Source organism: Leptonotus elevatus, chromosome 13 (assembly GCF_054856555.1).
Source record: "Leptonotus elevatus isolate MCC_2025b chromosome 13, RoL_Lele_1.0, whole genome shotgun sequence".
In the NCBI taxonomy this organism is placed as follows: Eukaryota; Metazoa; Chordata; class Actinopteri; order Syngnathiformes; family Syngnathidae; genus Leptonotus; species Leptonotus elevatus.
Genome location: NC_141251.1, coordinates 16,742,798 through 16,770,439, shown reverse-complemented (window position 1 = coordinate 16,770,439; position 27,642 = coordinate 16,742,798). Strand labels below are relative to the sequence as shown.

Genomic DNA, 27,642 nt, shown 5'->3' with positions numbered 1-27,642 from the left:
CTACAGCCTTGGCCTGCTGTCTGCAGCTATTTGTGTCTATTAAGCGTCTAAAAAAGGAAGGCGGCATGGCGGCATGACCCACATCAAACTCCAAGCGGCGAGGCCGAGAAGTGGTCATGCTGCTTTCATCAAACATGCAAGAGAGCTGCTCTCTTGCTACGTGAGAGGCCTGACAACATGCCCAACTTTTGGCTCAGGGAGGCAACTGAAGCAGAGATGAGGAGTTCCACTAAGGTAGGGAGCTTTGCATGGAGTATGATTCACTATCAAAAAAATGTGGTAGAAGAGAAAAACGTGGCAAATATTCATCAATATTCTGTGGTAGTAGATTTTTCCAAAGGAAAATAAAACAATTTAGATAAGTTGATTCTATCCCCCACTCACTGAACTTTTAACACAACCAGTCACCCTCTTCATGATCCATACCTTATCCTTCCTTATCTTATAAATGACCTGTTGCATAATGCTGAATTAAATATTCATGCAGACATGTGTGTACAATTAAACCAGTGCAGACTAATACAAATGTTGTGAAAAGTAAAAATCTTTAAAAAAATAATAATATATATATTGGCAAACAAATCGGCAGTGTTAATTCAACACCTACAGAGTTCAATTTAACACCTCAAAAGTGTCTATGTTGGTCCACACTAAATAGAGCAAACGAGACTTTTGAAAGTGTTAAATGTTTTAAACCGAGATCAACTCTAGTCAACACTGGTCAGTTCAAATAGATTCCCAACACTTGTGTTGAAAATGTTAAAGGTACACCGATAGTAGTAGTGGGAAGTGGAAGTAAATATATATATGTATATACATATTTTCTAAATGGTTTAAATGAGTGGTTCAAAAGACATGGAAATCCTTCCATAGTGCTATTTTCCCTGCCCTGATGTTGAAAAGTTACAGGCGGCTTGTTGTTGTGTCGTGTGTAGGTAGAGTATTATTTGCTGCGTAGCGGCACTGTTATCAGAGCAGCTGGTGCAGTGCTATATTTGCACGTCCTATCTACTGTGGAGGGAGGGCTTGTCTCAGCCCGTAATTAAAGTCTTTACTGAGACACACCCAACAGTTTATGCTATAACACGCACAACACGAACCACAGGAGGAGTTGACGTGAACATTTGAGGATTACACGTTTACAGAAAGCATTGTGCTCCAAGAAGAAGCTGAAAATGAACGTTACAGAGATGGATGGAATAAAGGTGTATTAGGATCGATAAACATCGGCGGGGAAAAAACAATTCGGAGAATTAATTAAAACATTCAGATTTTAAAAAAAAGTCTTCCTGTTATATTACATCACTATTCTTAAAAAAAAGTTGTAGTATTGCAAGTTCATTCTCATCATGTCTCCTCATAATATTACAACTATATAATTATTATTACTTTACCTTACAGTATTACAACTTTATTCTTCTAAAATCATGGATTTATTCTGGTAAAATTATAACTTTATTCCTAAAACTAAAATATATTTTTCTTGTAATAGTACACCTATATTCTTAAAAAAAAAAAGATGTTTTTTTCCTTTTAATATTATCTATGTTTTGTTATACTATAAATGACTATTAAAAATAGTTTTATTTTATTGTAATATAACTTAGTAACTTGGCATTGGTAATTGTGAATAATGAATGAAATCAAATCAAAGAAAATTACCTTGTACTGGTAAATCACTAATTATATGTATATGACAAGTCCCAATGTGATACTATTTTAATAAATAATAATAATAAAGAAAATCCCACTAAAACCCCACTAAAATTCTTTAGATTTTTTCCTTATATTTTTGAAATGCTTCTTCCCCCCCATGAAATCCTGCACAATTCATGTGACAATCCCCTCCCCCCCAAAAAATAAATAAATAAAAGCACCTCAAATATTTAAATACTTACAATATATACAATTTATTATTAGTGTGGCAGTAAAGCTTTCACTTTTAGGTGACTTTTTAGGAGTGTACCTTTAAAGCGTGTGATGGAGGGTGGTCTGCTTCAGGAAATGATGGAAGCGTTGTGGATTTAGTCTTTGGACATGCCACAAGAAATAGTTAAGTGACTTGTGGCGCAAACATAGCATGGGGGAGCCGGCGTCGGGAGCGACATATGATATATGGGGACGGTGTGACCTATGACACACTCGGCACTATTAAACATTCAAGGGAGTTCTGCTGGACAAGTAGGAAATACTTTAACCTTTTATTAGTATCAACTTTCTTTGCTTTGACTACTGTGGACATATAAACACGTTTTTAAGATGGTGTTCTATTATTTGCTTGTTGATCTTCATCTGCAGCCAATTTAGACATGCTCTGGTAATCTAGTTGAATATTTCTGCCCTCAGGGATAAGGTCGGGATAGCGTAATGTTATCCACTGCTGAAAACCCCAACTCAGAGACTAATAAGTGTTGCCACAGTTACATCGAAAAAGTAACTTTAGTTACTTTACTGATTGCTTGACTTTAAAAGTAGCTCGTTTGATTACAAGTTACTTTATTAGTTACGCCGCTAAACATAAAAATGACAACTGTTTTTGCTAATGCTTTATTGGAAAGTTGAAGGATGTTGAAGATTTTATTAAGAATAAAATAAAGATTATAGCCCTGATTGAGCAATGCGTTACCAACATCACTTACAATAACACACAACATGTTCCAATATGTACCCTAGCGATCTTCAAAAATGTCTTGTGATGTTGCTGTGCCATGCAATCTATTTTTAAAAACGCATATTGGTGACGAAAAGCTGAACAAAAATGTACCTTTGCAACAACACGCTTTCGGGAGTTCATTCATGACGTTTGAATGTGTTCCATCTTTGTTAAAGCACTTTCTCAGAGATCATTTAAAGTTGTTTTCTCAGAGCGGATGTGTCTGCTTCAACCTGCTCTGCACAGTTTGAACTTAAAAGGTGCTGTGATGATGTTTTTTTTCTTTTTCTTTTTTTAATTTTAGATCTTTGATGGCAGAGCGCAATCTCCCCTGAGAGGGCTTGCCGGTTGAAACGGAATTGATTCACATCCTGTATTATTGTGTTTGTCAGATCAAGCTTGCACACATTAAAAAGCAATGTGTGATGTGTCAAAACTTTCATGTTTTAGTCTTTGCGTTAAATGTTGCAAGTGTTGCCCCTATCTTGACATATAAAAATATATAATACTTGGAGCAAAATACATAGCAAAGTGCTATACAAAAAAAACAGCACTGTGTTGCCACTTTTTGTCCACACAGCTTGGATTGACACTCACATCAGTGCTATGAGTTATGTGCAGTACTTGTAGAACACACTAAAGTAAACGCACAATGACCATCTTATGGAGGTAAATATGGTGCAAAACTAGCTTGTAAATTTTTTTTGTACCTGTTTAAATTTTTCTGGGGTATCTGTAAAAACAAATGTGTGCCTGTAAAAGTCATGATTTGTACCTATACAATTTTATTTTGTACCTGTACAAAAAAGTGTAAATTTGTATCTGTAAAAGTTGTGATTTGTACCTGTAGAAATGACAACTTTTAGTCAAAGAAGTCGCCACTAGGAGTCACAAGTGGGTTTTCTGCTGCTGTCCAGTCACGTGACTTTTGCACCAAATATCTCGCTACAAATGGAGCAAAACTGATTTGTACTTGTAGAGCACTGTGATTTGTACTCGTAGAAGAAGAGGGCGGGCTCTGGAGGATTTGGGCGGGCTAAAGCTCAAACTCATTGGTTGAGCGAACGACAGTATATTATTATGCACAAATCCGAAATTCCAAACAGAGTAGCCACACCAGTTTACGCGTCATTTTGGAAGAAGAGGACGTCCCAGGTGTGAAAATTTCAACATGGTTCAATATACAAACACCGTGTGGAAGAGCTTAAACGTTGGTTGACATGCAGAGCACTCAAAGTGGGCAGAAAGAAAGAAGTTTTAGCATGATGGTAAGATTTGTTGTACGACCATAGCTCGTAATCCGGTGCTAGCTAGCTCATCTCATGTTGTTAATTGTCACGAAAACTGAACACATTGAAGTCACGATTTTTATTTCAAGATTTGAAGCCTACCAGTGTAAACATACGATCAATAGCTTGTACCTGTATAAAAACAATCTAAAGATACCTCATAAACTGCTGCTTAGTGCTTAGATGTGAAAATTACTATAGAGCTACAGAACCCTATTGAATGTTTTACAAGATACTGATAGACACAGACATTTTTCATAAACATTTCCATTTGCATTATTTTTATTTGGCTTCAGTGTTGAAGGCAAATGTGTATGTTTAAGAGTGTAAGAGCCTTTTTTTTAACAGTTTGCAAAGCATACATTGCAAAAATACTGACATTTATCAAGAAATTGTAATATTTAAAATAAAATGATTAAATACAGAGGATAAAGGGTTGAGGTTAAAATACCTGTAGCGGCTTAAAGATTCACTCGCAGTAAAAACGTTTTGTTTTCATTTTATTATGATAGTAAGAGTACAGATACTTTAATATAATGTTACTCAAATACAAGTAGCTGAGTACTGTCCACTTTTGGTTATAGGTTTAGATTATCTTGTAAAACATTCAATAGGAATTTCGGATTTGTGCATATTAATGATAAAAACGTGGCGTCATTTGAGTTCAACCCACTGTCGTTCGCTCAACCAATGAGGTTGAGCTTTAGCCCGCCCAAATCCTCCAGAGCCCGCCCTCTTCTTCTACGATTACAAATCACAGTGCTCTACAAGTACAAATCAGTTTTGCACCATTTGTAGCGAGATATTTGGTGCAAAAGTCACGTGACTGGACAGCAGCAGAAAAACCACTTGTGACTCCTAGTGGCGACTTCTTTGACTACAAGTTGTCATTTCTAGAGGTACAAATCACAACTTTTACAGATACAAATGTACACTTTTTTGTACAGGTACATTTTTTTTTGTACAGGTACAAATCATGACTTTTACAGGTACAAATTAGTTTTTACAGATACTTTTTTTTTACACATACACGTTTTTTTTACAGCTACAATTTTTCTTTTTACAGGTACATTTTTTTTTTACAGGTACAAATCACAACTTTTACAGATACAAATTTAGACTTTTTTTCTACAGGTACAAATACCACCACACCATATTTACCTCCATACCATCTCATTATAGAACACTCTGACACAGACAAGTTACATATGTTTATTTGCTTGACTTCTGAAAATTTGGAATGTCTTTGTGGTGTTAATTTTCTTAGCTCTAAGTAAATCAGCTTTTGAATATTAAACAGAAGCTTCAAAAAGTAGGAATTGATTAATGAATTTTTTAAAAGCATTAATTTGCAATCTAGTGTTGTGCTCTCTGTGGGGAGCACTTACACACACAAAAAAATTGAGAGAATTTGAACCAATAGGTCACAATCCATAGCATGTCTCTCCTTTTGTGGAACACTTTGGACACTTTGACTAGAATTAAGGACATGTGTTAAGAGCAGGGCTGCCGCCAGGGATTAATGCCATATTAAAACAAAATTTACCTTACCCATAATACATGCTTTTTGTCACTGGCCTTTACAATTGTTCAAACTTTTCTCTGCTTAGTGACCCTACTTGAGAAGCTAAACTCTTTAGAGGTCAGGCTTTACTGTCTTCAGTGTGTAAATGAACAATATAATTATTTTTAAAGGTTAATGGTAATGGAAAGTTCATCTTATTTCAATACAGGTTCATTAGGTCATAGATCGATTTTTATAACTACATTACTGTACATCAAAAGGGGTGTTTTGTAGCGTTAACACTGCTAGCAAGATTTGAATGTAGCTTTACTTGCCTGATGATAATCCCTCCCCCCTCATAATGGCATATGCAATTATCAAAGTTTGGCGAAATAGTCAGAGAACACATATCCATAGCTTCAAGGAAATACCAGCGCTAGCCATGCTAAAATAGGATTTGCACTGTAAACAAGACAGCTTTCACCACGGCTACTACATTGATAGCATGACTTATTTGAACTGGAGTGTTGCTGTAACACTATGTAGTTCTTATTGGTTTTGAGTTTTAGTTTTTGGATGAATGTACATTCAATTAAAAATCAGAAAGAGAGAAACAAAATACCTTAATTTTACAAGACTTTACAAGCAAGCATCCATTGTCGTAAAAAAAAAAATCGATTTCCAACATTTTACCTGCCAATTATTATTTCTACATTGAGAGCAGTGCACTTGGTAGATCTAATGCAAGTTAATATGTTAATTTTAACGATATCTGCATTAGTGAGTAACGTAGGTTTGATACATTTTAATCACTTTCGACAATAGCCTCTTCTGATTGATGAAGCAAATTACAGGCCACTTATCGACTGATGACCCAACAGCACTGAAGGACGAATACATTAATCAACGAGTTAGAGATTTTGGGGAGGAAAAAAAAATCTGAATAACGAGTATAATTTTGCTTGCCACTGTGACCGTGTGGAATTTTCATCTCTTTGAATTCACAAGATGAGTCTTGAGGTAAGGTGCTACTGTACTTAGCACAACCAAGGTAAAGGGGGCTTAATGCTATGACTTTTAGTAAGTGCAGTGTGAGCCAACAAATAAATAAAATATCCACATACACACACACACAGTCGCTAGTTGATAGTGAATAATTGCTTTTCATCTCTTTGAATTCATAAGATGAGTCGTGAGGACTCGTGAGGGTGCTACTGTGCTTAGCACAACCAAGGTAAAGGGGGCTTAATGCGTATGACTTCTGGCTAAGTGCAGTGTGAACCAACAACATTCAGTTGCAAAGTCATGGCCATAAATAAAATATCGACATACACACACACAGTCGCTAGTTGATATTGCTTTGTTCTTTGAGTGGTAAAGAAAATCAACAAACTTGCCCCACTCAAATATTCAGCTCCTTCTTCAGGGACATTGTGAATACCAAGACCCCGGGCCATGTACATCCCGCTGTTTTCAACATCATTTGGATGTCAAGATAAGCTTTTCGGTGAAAGAGTAGGAGCAACCTTGCAAAGCTTTTACGCAGTTGTTTTCGTCTTCCAGCTATCTTTGTGTTTTGGGACGTTGTGGGAGTGAACACAGACGGCTTGTTTGGAAGCTCATTCCCTCTAAATTTAGCGCAGGAGAGGCGCACACAGCCTTTTACATAGCAATAGCAGAGATAAACTTGCTGGAGTCCACACCAAAGATCAAAGCGTGCAAAGTCCGCTGCAAGCCCTGCACGGGTGGATGATGGAAAATTGTCCAGGGTGATCACAGATTATGTGGGCACTTGGAGACCACCTTCCACCCCAATCGTTCACATGCACTTGGCATTGTGACGTTAATGTCAAAGAGGTGACTTTACAAACTGTAACTTTGGGTGGTCTGCTTACTAGAGGCCTTAGAATGATGTCACTTAATCTAGGATATCCACAGAATTAACACTGACTGAGCTCTATCATGATGACTAATTCTTTCATGACTGTTTGAAAGACACACTGGCTCTGTAATGAATTAGATTAAAATGTGACAATGTTACTAAATAATACTCAATCATTAAGATGCCTGTACCAAATTCGATGATATCACCTACCACAACTTTGTTAACAGTATTGACATACCACATAAATGTAAAATAAGGCAAAAATGGTGTAAATCTGACACGCAATTATTTTAATTTAACAGAGACTACAACATTTTCATATGTTGGCTCGTTCAAGATATACTGTAATTGTAACTCATTATGCTTAATGTGTCAAGACAATTAGCTGCAGTGTGCTTAACTGCTCAAGTGTTTGAGGCAACAGCTCATCGGGAGCATGATACCAATTCAAAGGAGCAGAGATGATTAGCATTTCTTAAGCACTGCGAGGAAGAACCACTCGGAATGCGCAGTTTGAAATAGTTTCTATTATCAGGATTAATAATGTATGTAAATGAAAAATAAACTGTTCTCATAAATCATTCATGAAAATCATTTGTAATAATCTTATTTCACTAAATGTGTGCTTGGATTTTTAACGATCAAACCAAATCAGGTAAAGCAAAAATGTCTGGTTGATATCATTTCATAGTGACACCACACAGTTGTAATGTAGGTGGAAAATACTAGTGTAATATGCCGTTGTATAATCTGGATTTTCAACATCCAAATGACTATGAATAATTCATGTTATCTTACACTGTATGTAATATTGCTGCAATAGCATCCAGAATAACATTCTCACACTATAAATTAACCACACTCACCTAAAATGTTGCCACAATTTAAAATGGCAAACACATTGTAATTTCTGCACTTCCCTTATATACGGACGGTATGCTCCCCACATACTACATTACTTATGGGCTCAGTCCCATTCATATTAACATGCAGTGGAATGTACTTCATCCGAAATTGGCTAAGGCTTGAATGATGTTGACTGCATCTTAATGACTGTTATCATCTGTAATCCTTGTGCATCATGTTTAAACATGTGCAAGTTGTAGTTCATCAATGTGAACCTTAATCCGAAACCATCCCAGGAAGAAATTAGAATCAAACAACTCCTTCCTGTTTGAAGATCACGCATGTCATTTTCTGCCAGTCTCGGAAATGATGACTGAAAACACTGAAAAGTGCCTTATCTTACTTTTATTTCTAGTTATAATTTTCCCCCCCACAATAATATATATATATATTATTTTTTTATTTTGAACATGTATATAAAGAAAAAACAAACTGATTATAAAAGTACATGTGTAAAAACAAAATATATATAAAAAAACATATAAAACAAAATAACAAACACAACATTCAAGCAACGAAAGCAATATAAGAAAATTTCACAGTTTCACTCAATAATGAGCTACACATTTACACATACATGTTTGGAAAGGAGGAGGAAGAAGCATAAACTTATCAGGTCCTACCCATTTTAGCATATGTTACACAATAAATAATATATCTTGATTATTAATAACAAAGGTTATTATAGTAATTGTCAAAAGTGAACACATTGAAAAGTGTGCCTTATGCATATAAAATATACATATATATATTTTTTCTGATCAATAGCAACAATACTAATAATATTACAATAATTATAATAACATCAACCAATGTTACTTTTCATTGAGAAGCACTTCTATACTTTTCAAAAATGTTGATTTTATATTTCCTTTTGAACTGGTCTATGTTTGGATATTGTTGTAAATCAGTACTCAGCCTTTTCAAAATGTTCACTCCAGATACAGATTTACAAAAACTCTTCAGTGTTGTTCTTGAATACTTTGTCTTTAAGTTATGAATTCCCCTCAAACCATAACCTTTCTGTCTCTCTCTGAAAACACATTTTCAATATTACCCGACAGTAAATTATGTATTGGATTCCACAAGATCAAAGAATTGTACAGTTTTAGATTGTCGAAACAATGTATTGGTGTGGTGGAGATATCCTACATTATGGACTGCTCTTAAAGCTCTTTTTTGCAACAGAAACAGAGGGTTGTAATGATGTCTTGTGTTTCCCCAAACCTCTGAACAATAATTTAAATATGGTAATACTAGAGAGCAATACGGAATGTGTAATGTATGTTTTTCTATGAATTTATCTAACCTGTTATTGAAAAGTTTTTCAAGAATTTTGGAGAATTGAGGTAGTAGGGAGACAGGGCTGTAATTTGTGAATTTGTATTTGTCCCCAGCTTTGTAGATTGGAATAATTTTTGCAGTTGTCATTTAATTCGGAAATTGCCCTGTTTGAAATAAATTGGTGATGTACGTAAGTGGTTTAGAAATTCCCACAACTATCTTTTTCACTGTTTTGATATGAATCAGTAGATGTTTTATCTTTACAATTATTAACAATATTAATTACTTATTTTTCTTTGACAGGACTGAGAAACATTGAACTTACATTTCCTTCAATTATGTTGGTGTTTGTATTGTTTGCTGTATCAGGATCAGGATTTGTTATTTATTTTTGCTAGATTTGGTCCCACTTTTGCAAAAAAAAAAAATCTATTAAACTTGTCTACAGCATCTACCATATTGTTGATTTGTATGCCATTTTCTATAAAATAGGGTGGATAGTTATATTGCTCAGCAAATAATCACTGTATCACATTATCATTGCTGCTACATTTTTTGACCGGCATGCATCAAACAGATTGTTTTCAGTATGAATTAAAGCACACAAGAAGTGGAATTAGGTGACTATGTGTTTGAAGGACAGTTGAATGAAACACAACTTTCTTGAGCTGAACAGTTCAAAACCAGATCAAATGTGAGTCTTCCTCCATAACAAGCATTACTTTCTCCAGTCACCCTTACCTCTGAAGCCAACATCAAATATCCCTGCAAGATTTACCCTCACCACCTCAGGCATTTTGAAAAACTTAGCCCCACTCTGTCCCCGAAACTGGTTCATGTTTTTGTCTCCTGTGGGCTTGATTAAGGCAAGTCACTTCACATTGAGATCTCTAGCAAGACTCTTCAGAGACTTCAGTACATTCAAAAAGTGCTGCCAGAGTCTTGATTACAGTGAGGAAGTGCACATCCTTTACTTTAGTCACAGAATCCCTGTCACCTGCAGGATCTAATATCAAATTTCCCAAGGGGACTCAGACCTAAATGATTCTCAACCTAAACCTTCAAGCCATATGGAGAATTTCAAAAAGGGCATATGACTGTGTTGATCAATTTTCAGTTGAAAACTTGTGCAACAGATGACAAGACGGATGCTGGCTACCTGTCAATCAAGGTATTCTTATAAATGGAGACAGGTAACCATTCACATAGCAACTCGGAAATATTTCAACCTAAAATATGCTGTATATTTTGGATTCTTTGGAGTTACTTTGAGTAATTGTCCACTCAACGTTTTCACAATAGCTGCAACTCTCACAAAGACTTGACATAAAACATTAACAATAACACAACCATATCACCCCAACAAAATATTTTTCTCCATTCCTAACTCTTTAGAAATAGAAAAAAAATATATATATAGAAAATAGAAAAAACAGAAAAAACTGATAACGACCCCCTGCGGTCGCGATAGGCCTGCAAGAGTTTAATTGTGCTATTCGGTGTGACTACAACACCAAATATTGCAGCAAATGGTGCCTCTGGTCACGTGATTGCCTCTGATGTCCGACAGCAGTTTGCAGACTGCATATATAACTTCAAAGATCTTCTCAGCGGGGGGGGTTGACATAATTTGCTTGCTGCTCAGCACCCCTTGCTGAGGCTACCTACAGCCGAGGTATACGGTATATCAAACTCAATTCCGCAGGTGGCCAAAATTCAAAGCACACCGTAAGTCATTGACCGAACCAATGAACATTTATTGAACACACTAAAACTAAACATAAATATAAATCAAAACAGTGTACGACTTAATAACCAACTAAATAAAAATATAAATTAAATAACTTAAAATATATTTGACCTGCATAAAAATATCTAAAATGTATACAAATTTAAAATGTAAAAATTATGTAAAAAAATAAATAAAATAAAATAAGTAAATCCTGGTGCTTTCCAGTAATAATTCAAATACAATTTAATAAAAACTTTAATGTTTGTTTGCGCTGCATGAATTGTAGTTGGTGTGACATCAATTCAAACCCATTTCCACTTTGTTTTTGGCCATCTATAAAACACTGCTGTGTAAAGTGAGCAAAAATGATTTGATTGGGTTATATAAAGAATCCAATCATATACTGTTTGACACATCAGTGAAATTATGGTGGCGGATGGCCCTTTACACTGGAATGCAAAGTGGTTAGATGAGAGTCAACTGCTAATTAATCCGCACGGTGATGAAAAGCTCAAGATGCTCAGTGAGCTTTAAAAAAATAAAATAAAATAAAAAGTTTCAAATGTGGCCTTTTGAATTTCCTGAAGTCATTAAGTGATCTCTCAGGCGGTCACTATCAAATGAGATTCTGAGGGGCTGCCAGGAAAAAAACTTTTCATGCGACATTGAAAGGACTTATTTTTAGTATGAGAAATTACTTTATTCACAATTTAAAACTGTTTTTTTGTCTTAATATCTTTTGCAGTTTAAGCAGCAGGGCATATAGACTGTACATTTTAATTGGGAATATACATCAGCTCCTCCTCCCCCCCAAACTTAGTTTACAATTGAGAATATAAAAATATAAAAATAAATAAATTATATATATATATATATATATATATATATATATATATATATATATATATATATATATATATATATATATATATATATATATATATATATATATATATATATGGTGGTCAGTTCAAATAGATTCCCATCACTTGTGTTGAAAATGGTAAAGGAACACCGATAGTAGTAGTGGGAGTAGTTTACAAACTCGTACTTTTGATAAAGTCACACTGACACACTTAAGTCGAAAATGACTTTGCTTTTGACATGCGGTCTGTCAAGATAATTAATATAAAATGCCTCATATGTGGATTATTTTCCGAGGACAAAAATGTCACATCACCAGCCTTTGACACGCTCCATTAGTGTGTGTGTCTAAAAAGAGAAAGCGCAGGAATTTGTGATGTTGATTTAGTAAATTGTATCATTGTTGGTTGTATCATTTTGGTATGGTGCCATATATATATATATATATATATATATATATATATATATATATATATATATATATATATATATATATATATATATATATATATATATATATATATATATATATATATATATATATATATATATATATATGTCAAAAATGATAAATGCCAGAGCAGTGGAGGCCAAACAGAAGTAAAAAATCTTGGAAAGAGATTCATTCCTTGGAGCATAAAAATAAATACTTTGCACTTAAATGTTCAATAATCCCCAGAATCATATTAGGGAAAAATGTGCACGTTTATCCGGATTATCTGTTTAAAATGGCAGTAATAGAAGCCTTTTATATTGCCCTAGTTAGGTACTTTCTTTATTTAGCGCCTTGCACGTTCATATGTTTATGTTGAGTTAAGGTTAGTCACTTATGTACTCAACTCAACCACTTTTCTTTTTATACAGGCCATATAAATGGACTTATGAAATATATAAAACCAAATGAAAACAATTTGTCATAGCTTGCCAACATAAAATAAAATAAAAATGTGCAGACGTTTATTGGATAATACAATACTAATGTTGAACACTCTTTTGATTGAATCCTTACTATGATTTCCACGATTGATTAACACTTTTTGACAGATCAATGAGTGTACAACATGCATTTGTAATCATCCTCTGTCGAGTCTCTTCGATGTATTAGGAGTTTTCCATATCAGATCTATTTGTTATAATTTATGAAGCACTTTTAGGTTCACATTACTGTCTTAATGTAAATGAAGGCAACGTTGTTCAACATTCAAGAACTGTTGTACAATAAAATATAATTATTATTTTTTTTATTAACTTTAGAATTGCACATATAGAAACAAATTTGCCATTTTCAATGTGCGATGGCTCCTCAGTTTACAGTGAAGTTCCATTCCTATAGTGGTTTAGAATTGCAGAAAACATTTTTCTTTGCCAAAATACATGTACAGTATAAGTATGGCGGTATGCAAGAAGCCATATGGTATTGTTAGGCTGCAGCACACATTTTTTTTGGGTGTTGCTTGAGTCTTTTTATGATGGGCCCGTCATCAAAACCGTCTTATATAGTAAACTCACGTTAATAGATAATTATCTTGGCCTGCTGTGAATAGTGAAAAATAAACCTAGGTGGGAGGAATCTGCCATTGCCACTTTTGTATGACCCATTGCTTTTCTGAGTGCTCTTGTTTCCTGATATTGTGAAATGGAATCTGAAACACGGAACAAATTTGCGATTGTCTCCAGCAGATTAAATTGAATGAACTTTAACCTTTTACAGATGGTCATAAAAAATCTTGAGTACCAATAATAAACTGTGTGCTGTTTGCAAACAAGTGTTTACTTGGCAACTTTGGTAAACAGATTTTGAATTTGACTTGGGGGACTTGAATGTTGGCTTCTACCAATCATACACTGTAGATCACTTTGATGTTAAGGTGCCATTTGGGGTGCCCCTTTCACTCTGACTTTTCTCCTTTCCTGTATGGGGACAAAACATGTTTAGACTATGGAGTTGCCAGGACTGATAATAGAGCAGCAGTTATAGTAGTCAAACGACATATCATCATCATTGAAATCAAAATAATCCTCACAAATCAAATTCCATCGATCCAAGCCAATACTTTTCAATGAGCGGAGAGCTTCTTTTCACTGAGTTGACCGCTTCTTCGACTTGTGAAGTATGCTCAGAAATGTCAATAGGGATAAGACATTTTACACTTAACAAGGCACATTAAAAAAATCGCTGTTAAACCATCCAGCAAGAGTAAGGTAGCTTAACACTGTACTTCCTGTTTGTGCTCTTGTTTTTAAACCTATTCGTACCACTTCTGGTGCGCTACCTAGATGACGCTAACACGAAGACAGCAGCGGTAATCGTAGGAGGCTTTCCCATCATGCTTTGTTGCGACTCCACTAACACTTGTGACTGTTATGCCTCTTCAATGATAGTATTATTGTTTTTAATCGTGTATTAATTTGATCTTTTGTTATTAAATTATTGTGACATGGCGACACCCTTTGTAACAAAGGTAGGCAGTCAGTGCTATATGGTAAATAGCAAATCTATTGGTATAATGTTTGTATGATGATGAGATACGGATACACAATTTATGGATGCTTTTGGCGGGCTGGAGTAGCAGCCTGAACAGTTTATATTTCAGGCTGCCCTAACCCCGTGTCAGCATGACGTGTGAATTATATGTGTGGGACATGTGGTTTGCTGCCACTGAGCACAGGGGACTCGCTCAAGTTCACCTCAGGCTTCTCTCAGTTTCTCTTTTGCCTTTTCTCCTGTCAGAAGGCGGCTGGCTCCTATGAGAAGACAAGCGGCAAGACCATGTCGGATGGGAAGATTTTAAAAGCCGAGATGATCTTTATCAAGAATTCACCGGAGAGAGGAGCAGGAAACGAAACAAATGAGGTAAGGGAGCTCGCTCAACATAACGCTGTTATAAAGATTAGAATGTATATCTATTTAAAATTTGCACAGCTATAAGAAAAGCTAAATAAAAGGCCAACATTTGAAGTTATAAGACACAATGTCTTTTTTTTTGTTTTAGGTCTCAACATGTCATAGTATTTTCGATAGTAATGAGATGTAAATGAAGTTAATGCTTGAACCAACTGATCAAATTTAAAGTAAAAATTTGTTCTCAGCCCAAATTAAGAAAATGCCTCTCCACTCTTTTGTCAGCCACAGTCTCCATTGGCCCAAGTGAGCCGCTCCCAAGCCTCCACGTCACCGGGTGGCCAGTCTGAAAATACACCCAAACACAGCGCCGCTGCCTCCATGGAGACAACTACTAATAAACACCGGGGCCTTTCCCAGCAGTGGGGTCACGATTCCTCTGGACGTTTCGAGGTTAGCTCGGGTTTCTCTACCGATAAGCCCCCCGGGTTGGAGCGCACGACAAGCCCCGCATTCTCGGTGCACGTGTTCCCAACGCCGGCTTCATCCAGAGAGTCCATCCTCTCCGAGAGTTGGGACAGAGACAAGTGCTGGCCCGCCATGCCGCTTTCCTCTCTTGCTTCTCCCACTTCTCTCAGCCGCACTGTTTCCCCCTGCTCCTCGGTACGCTCCGGCGTCTTCTCCCCTGCTGTGGTTCAGATCAGAAAGCACGCTCTTGCTCCAGGCTCCAGTCTGGTTCACATCCCTCAATCCTGTTTCTCATCCTGCGACAGTTTGGCTTCTTCTATTTGTCCGCAGTCCCCTCCTCTTCGACACCGGCTTCCCCTCACCAGACTCTCCCTCCTCACAGCCATCCTAAGGAAAGGCCGCTTGCCCGTTCTGTCTGCTTCTCTCCGGAGGCCCTACACCCCCTGCTGGCCTGTTAACCCCGTGACCCTTTCTTTCTGCAACGCATGCTCAGCAGCTTCCAGTGTGGCCTCCATTCCCCTGGAGTTTTCCTCTCCGTTCTCATCATCAACATCCTTAGATAGTCAAACTTTTGCTCACAGGGAGCCTATTAGAGCTGTTACAGCCCCCCTGCCTGAGCTGCCTAATGAGCACAGTAGGCCTCACACAGCATTTAAAAGGCGCTCAGGGGAGATTCGCGTGCCAAAGTGGGAGCAGTTAATCTCGCCGCCGCAGTTGGAGAGCATCACGATGCCAAAAGATCCGCCACGGTTATGCTCAAATCTCAAACGTGTTCCACTGCGGCACTCTTACGTGTTCAAGCCTCCTGAGCTGAAGCCCAGTTTTGCTCACACGGACCTCAGCAGCAAACCAGCCACTTCTCCAATGGAGAAAAGTCGACAGGCAAATTCTTCTCTGTCGAAACTTCGTTGGCTTTCTGAGCAACTGAGATCCCCTTCACCTTGCACCAGCTTCTCTTCTCCATCACATTCCCGCTCAGCCAGCGCCGCCACGTCACCTCTCCCTCCTCTCACCGCGGGGAGGTGTAAATCACAGCAAGGCTTCCCCAAAGCACCCAAGCTGACGTCGTCACGCTACACGCCCGTCACGTTTTCCGGGTGGCCTTCGCCCATCAGCTCTCCCACGCCAACGCCCTCTCCCGCCACACTATTTCGAGATCTCACGCCGTCCCCTTCCTACTCCCTGCGCTCCACACCCTCCCCGAGGCCTGGGAGTGGAATATCAGATTACAGTGACAGGGAGGGTAAAAAAAGAAAGGTAGCCACGTGCACCACTTGAACATGCTCAAGGATACATGCTGTTCTTTGAATCGACTTTCGCTCACTTGATACGCAGACATGCACTTACCAGTCAAAACAATGGCTACAGTGGCTAGTCTACATAGATCAACACAGACAAAATGCTGCTTAAGATTTGCCGATCAGAGATGTGTTGCTGGAGAATGCTGACAAATCCTTTTGAAGACAAGAGAAAAGCATTCAAACTCACTATACATTATGATGATTTTGTCATACTATTCCTTTGCATGTTTACCCCCCCGTTTAATCAATTATAGCTGTGTCAACGATTCATGGGGGTGTGGGAGGACATATTTCCAGAAAATAAATACAATTTGATCTAAATAGTAAATAGAGAAGACTTATATAGCACTTTATCAACACCAAAGCTTTTTAAAAAAGCCCAACATTCAATTGTTTGAAAACATGTTAGCAGGCGAATTGCTGTTGCATTGTTCTTACTGCGGAATAGTTCTGTTAAATTTCAAATGGCTTAACCTCAAGTAGAAACTCGCATATTGTGGTCAACGGCTGAATAGGGGTTGGTTATTTCTTACTTTGTTGCTGTAAATTACAGGTAAATAGTCCTCGAGGCAAACATCCTGAATGCTTGAAGGGTTAGCCTACATGCTACTTGGAGACCATAGATTAGCTATAGCAATTGGCTTGTCGATAACATGTAGGCCTATACAGCAGCCATCTTGGGTGTGTTTGTCTCCAATAAATTAATTTTAACTTGTTTAATTCTTTAACGATTTCGACGTGGATTGGTTTGTTACAAACAGCAGACATGCAGTTATGTGATACAAGACACGTGTTATTTTACATTCTGTTCAATACAGCAGTGAATGCCCAGCAATTCCCATTAATTAGAGGGTACACATGTTTATTTTTACTTCCTCTCTTGAGAAGATCCACCCCGAATTAAGTTGTACAGGTTGTAAGTTACATTAATAGCAAGTAAAGTGGACATGATTTTTCCATCACAAAAACCTCCTATTTGACCAGAAGCGTTTAGCCGGCTTTTTTTTTTTTTTTGTCCACTCTATGTTGGGTGTTCATTAAGAGCCATTTATCATTCTGTCCTCAGCTTGTGATTTCCACTAGCATTCTCACCTGATGGCAGTCAGTAGAATAATTATTAAGCACCAGTCACACTTCAACATTTGGCGTCTGACCAAATGACTGAAAGGTTTATTTTTATTGGTATACTGGAGCAAAGACAGGTAAAGCTGATGACTGTCATATGTAATCCAATGTAATTCAGTAGATCTTTTGAATTAATTCGAATTCATGCGTGTTTTTCCCACTCTCTACCGAAGCCTCACAAGATTAAGTCAAGCTACAAATCACTTGCTGCAATCCCTACAAACACACTTCTGTTGGACCAGCAGGTACTTTCACGCACCTCATTAAGCTGTTGACTGTTCTGCCATGTGATGTCTTAGTGGTGTACTTATACATCCAAGGCCCACAGGAGATACCTATCCGCTAAATGTAGAGTGCATGTATGCAAATTGCGGAGGAGTGATGTGGGAGTCTAATGTATAATCACTCACAGATGATTACAGTCTGTAGGCATCCACTGAGCTTCATATTCACAGGTAATAGACGAGCAGGTGGAGAGTGAGAACATGTTGAAAAGAGGCATCACTAGTGAAAGGGCTGATCAAGACACCCATGCTGAGGTATCTGAGCACCCATCACTGAACATTTATGTGGTAGATGTCATATAATGATGGGCTGTAAGATCAATCCTTTTGTGTGCTTATCAGATGCGCTCACCTGCTCAGCTCCGGCAGCAGTCTGAGGAACTGTATGCGGCCATTGATGAGATATTGGCAAATTCTAATCCAACAGTGGGTTCAGTCCAATCATTTGACCGGTAATTTGGTGCAACTTTGTTAATTATGGATGTTTTTTGTCTCCATTTTAGAGCAAAATGGCAACCAAGATATCGATGGCCGACGTCAGTTTGCGGGTACAGTGAGTTCCCCTTTTCCTTTTCATACTTTCCGCTTGTCTTATCACATTAATCACTGCATCATCATTGACCCAGTTGCACAAAATGATTTTGAACTCAAAAGTATGTAGATTATGATCTTGACAGTAATCGGATGACACATTAGAATGCAAATGGGGAACATCAAATTTATCAGCATCATTTCAGGAGACAGACTGACAATTTTCATTTCAACATGCCAGAAGCAAAAAGCAATGGATGTTAGTATAGCAGCATCTTTATCTAAAGCGGATAAAAGCTGGAGGAGCAAAGAGCAGATAATTGGTTTTGGCTTCAGAAAGACAGTAGCAGCTTGTCAACATAGCAGCATTAATTTACTCTTCTAAATGTAGACTGATTGTCATGTGAGATGCCGAATGAGGACCAGAACGCAGACAAGATAAAGGGAGAGAAAAGAGAAAGATAGAGTCTTTATATACAAAAATACAAAGTAACAGCAGAAAGCAGGACTGAATTCAGGTAACCTTGAAGAAAACACTTGACAGAAAAACTTTGACTAATAAATCTTGAGCAGGCTGGATGCAAAGAAAACCCAGGAGCAGAGCATGCATGGAAGAAATGTCAACATGCTGAGGGAAAACCTCGGCTAAGGAACCTCAACATACTAACAAAAGTGTCATTTTGTAACTCTAGCTAGGGCAATGCACAATTCTATATGACAGAATAAAGTCGTATATGATCAAATAAGAGTGATTAAACAAACTAAGAGTGACTAATATAGGCACAGAATCATCATAGCAACTGAACACAACATCATATTATTATCATCATAAGGGACATAGTAACTGCATACGACTAGACAACATAGTGACTAATACATCATCATCATCACACACATCAAAAGTCACATAGTAACATCAACATCATAACACAATGACCGAACATAAAACAGTCATAAGACTGATTGATTGGACAAAGTCATTTTCCAAATGTGCTTGTTAATTAATAAAAACATATTAATTAATTACTTAAATTAATTAATTATATTAGTTCATTAATTACTTTAACTAATTAACTAACTAACTAACTAACTGCTGGCATCGTGCCAAAACCTCATAAGTCACGATTTGGTAAATTTAGTATTTTTTGTATATATTTAATATTGGTCAGTCCATACGTGTGGGTGTTATTTTTACAAATAGTTGACCATCAATTGATGATGCAATGTTAATGGTTGAACAAACATGCTGTTTTGGGGGTCTCCTGAAAAGTGACCAAGGTTTCAGCCCGACACCAATGTGATGCATAACTAGTACGTACTGCATGTAGCAGATTTGAAAGTTCTGGGCAAAACATTTTGAATAAAATAGATATAACTGAAATTCTCAACTGGAAAATAAAATGCGGGATAAAACGGAAAACTCATTGGACTGAGGAAATGTTTCCTAATGAAATAATGAGATAAAAGTGAATTTGAACTGTGTAATCATCAGTATGATGATTGAAGTCATCTGTTCATTATTGATCAAAAAGAAGAAACCTTCTTGTAGTTATGTGCGCACACTTTGAAATTACGTGCATCTATCCTCCACACATCTAATATCACTCCGCAGACGTTCAACTGGGAAATGGCAAAGAAACTCTGTTAAGTCCTCTCTAATTCTCCTCTGAGCAAACCTGTTGCTCACTGATTGCAAAAACATTCAGGTTTTTGTCTTTTCTTTGTATCTTTTTCACTTCCAGTCACTTTTTAGAAATAAGTGGTGCAATTTGAAAAATACTTTTATTTACTTTTTTTCCCCCAGTTCTACAGCAGAGGACAATTATATCTTTGTTGTGTTTCTAGGACAAGTCTGCCAAATCCCTGGGACGTGAAACCAAATATGTAAGTGTAACTGCAGTTTTGAACCTTATTCAGAAAGAACACATTACACTTTATTGTGAAACTGGTCGAAGGTGAAAGTTTAAAAATTTGTAATTAGAAAATCACTTAATAAAACATAGATAATTTATTGTGAATAACACATACTAAATTAATACATATATATTATTATATAATAGTATGTGCCAAAATAAGAATGTTCTGTCTCTGCAATAATTTTTTCTGTCACATTATGTCATCAGGCATATATAAGCAGCAAAAATCTGTCTGCAAGTGTTGAAAGAAGGCTGAAGGACTCAAAAAAGGTACCAGGCATTCAAGGGTTACTAGTCTTATCAATTGTACTCACCCTTCGAAAATTAAATTGCAGAATAATTAATTATGAATGAAATCTTATGTCTCTTATCGTGCCTGCTGAATTGTTCAGATGAAGCCTGGGGTTATTCGCCCGATGATGACCATTCCAAGATTGTCAGAGAAAGACGGAGAAGAATATCAACAAGGCCCCTTCAGAGAAACAGATGCCCAACGCTGCTTAAAAAGCAACTCTAATTCACGCAAGGTAGATAGATATACGCAAGGTTTTAATGGAGACAAATTAATGCAAATAATGTTTCATTCGTGAAAAGTAAAAAATTGAAAGTTAAACCCTTTAATATTTAGCAGTTTCATGATTAACAAAAGTGACATATATTCAAGATGTGGCCTGTTCCAGGGTGGGAAGTAATAAAGCACAAAAACATTCATTTGTCGATTTTTCAGGTATCTAAACCTGAGTAGTGTATTTATTTTTGACAATTTTGTACTTTTACTCCCTACGTTTGAAAACAAACATCTCTACGATTTACTACTCCTTACTTTAATTATACCTTTGATCTGTTCTTCTCCGGAAGAAATGCGAAGGAGAGTGATAATATATGCATGATTTCTCATGCAGTGTGACAGTTATTAAGTTCAAGCGCCCGAGACTAAGCTTTATGTTGAACCATAATCTGAATGGTTTTAATTGACTGAATACATGAATGTAAAATCATCCATCTATATGTTTTTACATGTTGAACAATAATTACCATCAACAGATGGAGAATAGTTGACTACAACACCAGTTGATCCCATAATCTTTTCTCATAATCATACTTAGCCATAAAGTACTGTATTACTTTAATACTGATAGATTTGCTTTTCCAGAGTTGAGAAATTGAACAGCAAGATGGCTTCAGCCTGTACCAAACTCGGGAATAAAATGACGAATCGTGGCCGTGTTCATCTTTGCCCTTTAAGACAGATGTTTGCAAGATTTGCATAATATGAACTACAGAACTTCATCCTGTATTGACTATGATGTAAGTAAACTTTTTAAATTATATGGATGGTTGGAGAAAGTTTTTCCAACTTTTATGAACTTTAAATTACATTTGAAAGGGTATCTATCATCAAACAGTTCATTTTCAGCTTGAATGCTGTCACACAGCATCACAGTAATGTAAAAATAAATGAACCACTACCTCTCTTGACATTTAAAGTCACTTCACAAAACACAAATGTTTTCTTAATCCTCTGAGCGACATTAAGATAACATATCAACATCTACAAGTCTGGGGTTGTTAAAAAAACAAAACATAAATGTGATAAAAACATGTCAAAGGTTCTAAATTTCCTTTTGCATCAGCTATGCTAGAAATGATTCCTCAAGGTGCCCAAACTGTTATCATGACAAAACCTTTATAACTTTTACAGACAATGTTTTAGCAAAGCATGTTCCCAAAATGAGAAATAGTCGACCTTTGAGAAAGAAAATGTGGCAAAAAGAAACATATATATATATAAAAAGCACATTATACACTCTTCGCCAGTCAAAATAATTAATTATGACCGCGTCTGCTTTACCGTTTGTACGACAAATTTTCCCTTGACTTCGCTGTTGCCTGTAATTTCGTTTCATCTGCTTTACTTGAAGTCGCGTTACACACAATGATTCACTGTATTCTTTGCCATAATGTGTTGAACACCCGAATAAAGTAAGTTTAATATAAATCAGTGTCAGACGATACAAGAAAAGTTGGAAGAAGCCAATAAGGGACAAAAAAATCTAAAGCTGCACCCAATGTAAAACTATAAACACAAAATGCTTACCAAAGGGCAAAAATACAAATAGAAAGCGCACGCAAAAAACAAACAAAAAAAACGCAGAAGTGAATGTTAAACAAAACGGTAAACTCATAGACAAAGTACTTACAAAAATTCAAGATTTAGGCGAGGTACAACACAAGGTCAAGGCGAAGTGCAGAACAGACAGTCTAAACTAACCGTTGGTACGCAGAGGTAAGCAAGCCAACAGTCTGACGAGCTGCAGGTGTTGCTTGGGGATCCACCCACCGTCAATCAAGCTGGGCTGACAACAAAACAAGCCTGACAGGAGGGACATAACAGTGTGAAGGGATTAAAAAAATAAATCACACCTCGTACCATCACAACAGTAACAAGTCGACTACTGAGTGCATCAATTACCTCCAGCCAATGATGGCCAAGCGGGGCGTGTCATCACGCATCATAAAAATGGGGTGTGGCTCTTGACCTTCACCTAACCCCCGAAACAGCCTCACCAAACCTCTGGGGTTCATTTGAACCCAGGTTAAGAACCACTGTCAAACAGTATGTTTTTATTCCCATATTAGTGATCAATAATTTAAACTAATCTCCATAATATAAGTGTTTGTTTTTTGGGGGGAGATAAATATTGACTAACGCTTATTGACCAGATCCTCTTTTGAAGAAAGACTCTTCAATAAGAGTTTGTGTTGCCCCTTTTTACTGTGTAAGCTGCATTCCTTAGTGTGAAACTGTTTTGCATTTCAAAAGGACATGCCTTATATTGCTATGCCGGTATGTCATTTAGTTGCAAATGAGACACTCAGGTGGTGCAGCTGAAAACAGGTATTTTACGTAACCTTGAGAAAAACTGAATGTTATTGGAATCACATATCGCTTATGTCGAGTGGAATCCTTACATCTTCAAAAACACTACCTTTCAGGTGATCAAAAAAACAGAATGTTGCTTGAGTTACCAAACACCGCATCGTTTAAGTTAGTATTACACCTTGTATTGCTAACATGTACTGTTGTGCACCAACATCAACACAATGCTACCCCAAAATCATGTTCAACTGCTAACTTGCTAAAAATTTTAAAAAATTGCTAAATGTTGAGTACGTTGCCGCCACTGCTTGCGCCAGCTTCCAAACAGCTCCAAAAGTCTTTGATTCCTCTCAAAAGTAAACCACTATGGTTACATCATTTTCCCAAACTCTCTTCAAAGTTCTTATGCTGCATTTGAGGAAGATGGGAAGTCGGATATATCCCATTTGGAATCTCCCAGTTCCGAGCTCAAACTATTCAAAGCAAATGTAAACAACAAAGATGGCTGATTCCAGTCAGTCGAAATCACATTGGGTTACACAAAGTTACTTTTCTCGAATAACTAAATACATATATAAATATGTTTATAATCGTATCAATTACGTTTTGCCAGCCGCGGTGTTTGTCTCTACAGGGTTGACCATTGTCGAGTGACATCTATAAACTGGTCCCTTTTTTTTCCCGACTTTGCAACTCGGATTTCTGAGATCAAAGAGCCGCTCCTGTGCATACTTGCCGGTATGAAGTCGGAAAAGGCCGCCTTCCCACCTTCCTTGAATGCAGCATTAGAGCTAGGAGTGATGCAACAAATGAAATGATGTGCGGGTTAAAGTGTCATAATCAGAAATGAATCTGTACGCAAACTTTCCTTTGTGGCTAACCAGTTCCTTCTGCAACAGGCGTACTCAAATGTGGTAAACTTAACAATTTGTAATCATTATTTTCTATTAATAAATGAATAAATAAAATAATTAAATAAAAAAACTGATTTAATCTTGAGGTGAAAAAAATGGTGCACATCTCCCGTGAAATGTGAATTCATGGATTTGTTGGCAATTTACTGGTTAATAATGTGTAGAAATAACAGGTAGTGTCAATATGAAAATAATTTCAGCAGTTGCTGCTTAATTCTGCAAACTAATGAAACACAACCTCTCACTCTGCTTTTGCTTCTGAGCTGATTTTACTATTCGACCCTTGAAGAAACTAATCAAAAATCTGGTGAACAAGGACGTCATTTCAGACAATTTAACAGTGGGTCAAACCACTTTAAATGTCAAGTCCAAATAGGAAGTGCTTTCATTTAAAGACTCCAGGGACTGGAATCTGATTGATGAGACATTCATCCTCCCCACAGTCAATTCAATGACTGACCCTAATTGCACAGCATTTGTGTCCTTTTCCATTTCAGGTGGAAAGTGCGGGCCTTGAAGACACGGGAGGAAATGGTCACACAAGTAGAAAAAGTCAAAGTCTGCAAGGAGAGAGGACATCTGAAGGAAGAAGTCCATTTGCCGTGTGTGAATTGCACATCATTGAGCCCGAAGGCCAGATTAGTCATTTTGAGGAAGATGCCTCCAGCTCGCTCTGCTCTGAAGCTTGTGAAACTCACATTTAAGTCAAGAACGTCAAACAATGAAACATTCATAACATGAATTTGAATAGACAAGAAAATATTTCCACCGACTCTAAGCCGAGTTGTGTCCTTGTAACCTGTTTTGTGCTACAAAAAACATTCATAATGTTGGAAAGCAATTTCTTGAACGGTGTGGGCGTGGCTTGGCATGGTTCATCAGCGCCGAAGGGCAATGCAACTTTCCATTTGCACCTAACAAAAGTAATGAAATACTCTCACTTGATGAGTGCAAGATTATCTATGGCTAAATCATTTATATGTTGACTTCCTCCACAAGTGTCAGCAGTAACTAATTATTACACTTCGCAATGTCACTACAAAGCTAGACTTCTGCTGTTGCATGCTGACTGACTTGAATGCCTTAGGCTAGAAAGAAAACTTTTTTTTGGGATAACTTGATGTGGCTCTTTAAATAATAAAGACAATTTAGGTTCAGAAACATGTGGTAGAACTGCTAAAGTGAATTACTAACCATTTTTTTTTTTACCGAGCAGACTTTGGTTGTAGATTAGTGGAGTTCTGTATAGATGAATGTTTTTCGTGGCATTGGTCTGAGTGACCAGATTTTCATAGTTAAAAACTGAGACACTACAGTTTTCGCTGAAAATCAAAATATAGCCTACAATAAATGCTTACCAAGTTTAATGTCTCGTCAATCTGGTTACTGGTATTGTGTTATTACTTTAGCTAATGCTAAATGCTATCTTGGTTGACAGTACAACAGCGCTAAACAAGTAATAGCCAACCTTTTTTTCATGTCATGTCAAATATTTTCTTTACAATAATTAGATCCATGTCCCCCCACTAGTCTAAACACACAGCAGTTTGATAAATATTCTGCTTGTGGATTATGATTCACACCTCAGGGGGCCGCCATTTTGTCCAGTACTGTCACTTGCTGTCAACTGAAAATGACATTATAGTGCCTAAGGGCTCAGATTGCGACCATCACATGACTAAACCCAGAAACGCAGTACACACCATATTGACTCACTAGCTTCAAGACAAGATTAATCAATATTTAATTCTACACAATCAAAAATAATTGTCATTCCACCTATCTGTTATTATGCCCATCTACACTGTGTGTAACTCCTGGTGAAATGTATTTATATATGCCCTGCATATCTGCCACTAGATTCTGTAGAGGAGAAATGTCATTGTTGAAGCGCCTGCAGCAACTTGGTGAAGTTGCTCAATTTTTAATTATTGCTGTTTTAATGCAAGTTACCGAACATCAGTATACCAGTGACTTCAAATAGGCAATCTTGGAAATAGCCAAAGGCATTCCCTGTGGTTAGCATGGTTGTAATTGTAAAGAAAAAAATAAATAAAATAAAAGCGTGAAGCATTTTAACTGCTAAGAATGTCAGTTGTATGTGAACTTTAAAAAAAAAAAACTCAATTTAGTTAATTTGTTTTGATACCAATATAGCCTGCAGCTGTATTGCAATGTAGTGCTAATATTTGATTTATATGTTTTGTTGTTGAGATCATACAGCGTATATGTAGAATTTTAATGTTTGCTAGATTAAAATACAGTATATGACTATAACCACCAGTGTAAAATTGTAACTTTAAAAGAGAATACTGTATGTGAATGTATTCATTAAGGAAAATCACATGTAAATATTTATGTGATTAAAGTGTTCAGTGAAATACACTGAGAACAAAAATGGGAGTGAATGTGGTGCTCACAGCGCATCACTTCTTGTGCTGGACCGTCCAATAACATCATTGTAGTTAGACATCCACTCTGGACTGTTGCATACAATATATTCTAACCATATCAATTTGTAATAAATGTGATTCACAACGGAAACATATTGACCAGTACAAATGAGTGTATGACTTTTGATCAAAGCATATTGAATTTGTTATTGTAAAAGATTAAAGGCCTCTGTGGTTTGAACATACATTTGAAAGAAATTGACCTACATGTGCTTTGGGCAGTGCATAGAAAATAAACATACCATTATTACTTTTTCTCGGCTCTTATGTAACTGAAAATCGAAAGAGGCTTTACTTTGCCACAGAGAAAATCCCCATCAAGCAAAGCAAAGCATTTTGTGCCCTTTCGTTGCTTTGCTCTTTCAAAAGAAAAATCGTCCGTTTCTGATAGAGCTTGACTCCATTTTTTAAACAATGTTTTTACTTTGAAAGTTAAGATGCATCTGTTGCCTGTTTGCATTCAAAGAATGCAAAAAAAAGTTTGTTATTTTTCATCTCGTTCATTCATTTGCATCAGAAAGAGAAATTTCATTTTAGTCTTGTTCTGTGATGACAAAAAAAAACACTCACACAATTCATCATATTGATGATTTGAATACAGCTAGGCGCTCGCGTCAGTCCTCCTCGAACATCTGGCTGTCATACGGTTTTTTGACTCACTGCCGGTTTCAATGGTCATATACTGTCCCTTTAATCTTATTGTTGTCATGTCACCATTTTATAGTCCACCGTGCATTTCTCAGCTACATAACATCTTCTGAATCTGAGATAGCTTGCATTATTACTAAGCTGGTCACCACCCCAGCTGCC

At 36.8% G+C, this 27,642-nt stretch overlaps 1 protein-coding gene across 4 annotated transcripts; it reads left to right on the top strand.

The window, feature by feature from the left end:
• The first annotated feature begins 102 nt into the window (after positions 1–102).
• mlip (muscular LMNA-interacting protein) lies at positions 103–27,060 on the top strand. 4 transcript variants are annotated; one of them, XM_086093762.1, is made up of 11 exons: positions 103–234; positions 14,849–14,971; positions 15,245–16,684; positions 18,027–18,098; positions 18,309–18,392; positions 18,480–18,563; positions 18,641–18,685; positions 20,514–20,552; positions 20,792–20,854; positions 20,977–21,111; positions 24,877–27,060. In XM_086093762.1, exons 1-11 carry the CDS (start codon positions 178–180, stop codon positions 25,081–25,083), a joined length of 2,349 nt encoding a protein of 782 aa, XP_085949888.1. In that variant the 5' UTR covers positions 103–177; the 3' UTR covers positions 25,084–27,060. The 4 variants fall into 4 exon arrangements, with proteins under 4 accessions (XP_085949888.1, XP_085949890.1, XP_085949891.1 ...); XM_086093763.1 differs by lacking the exon at positions 103–234 and adding an exon at positions 2,057–2,181; XM_086093764.1 differs by lacking the exon at positions 18,027–18,098.
• The last annotated feature ends 582 nt before the right edge of the window (positions 27,061–27,642 follow it).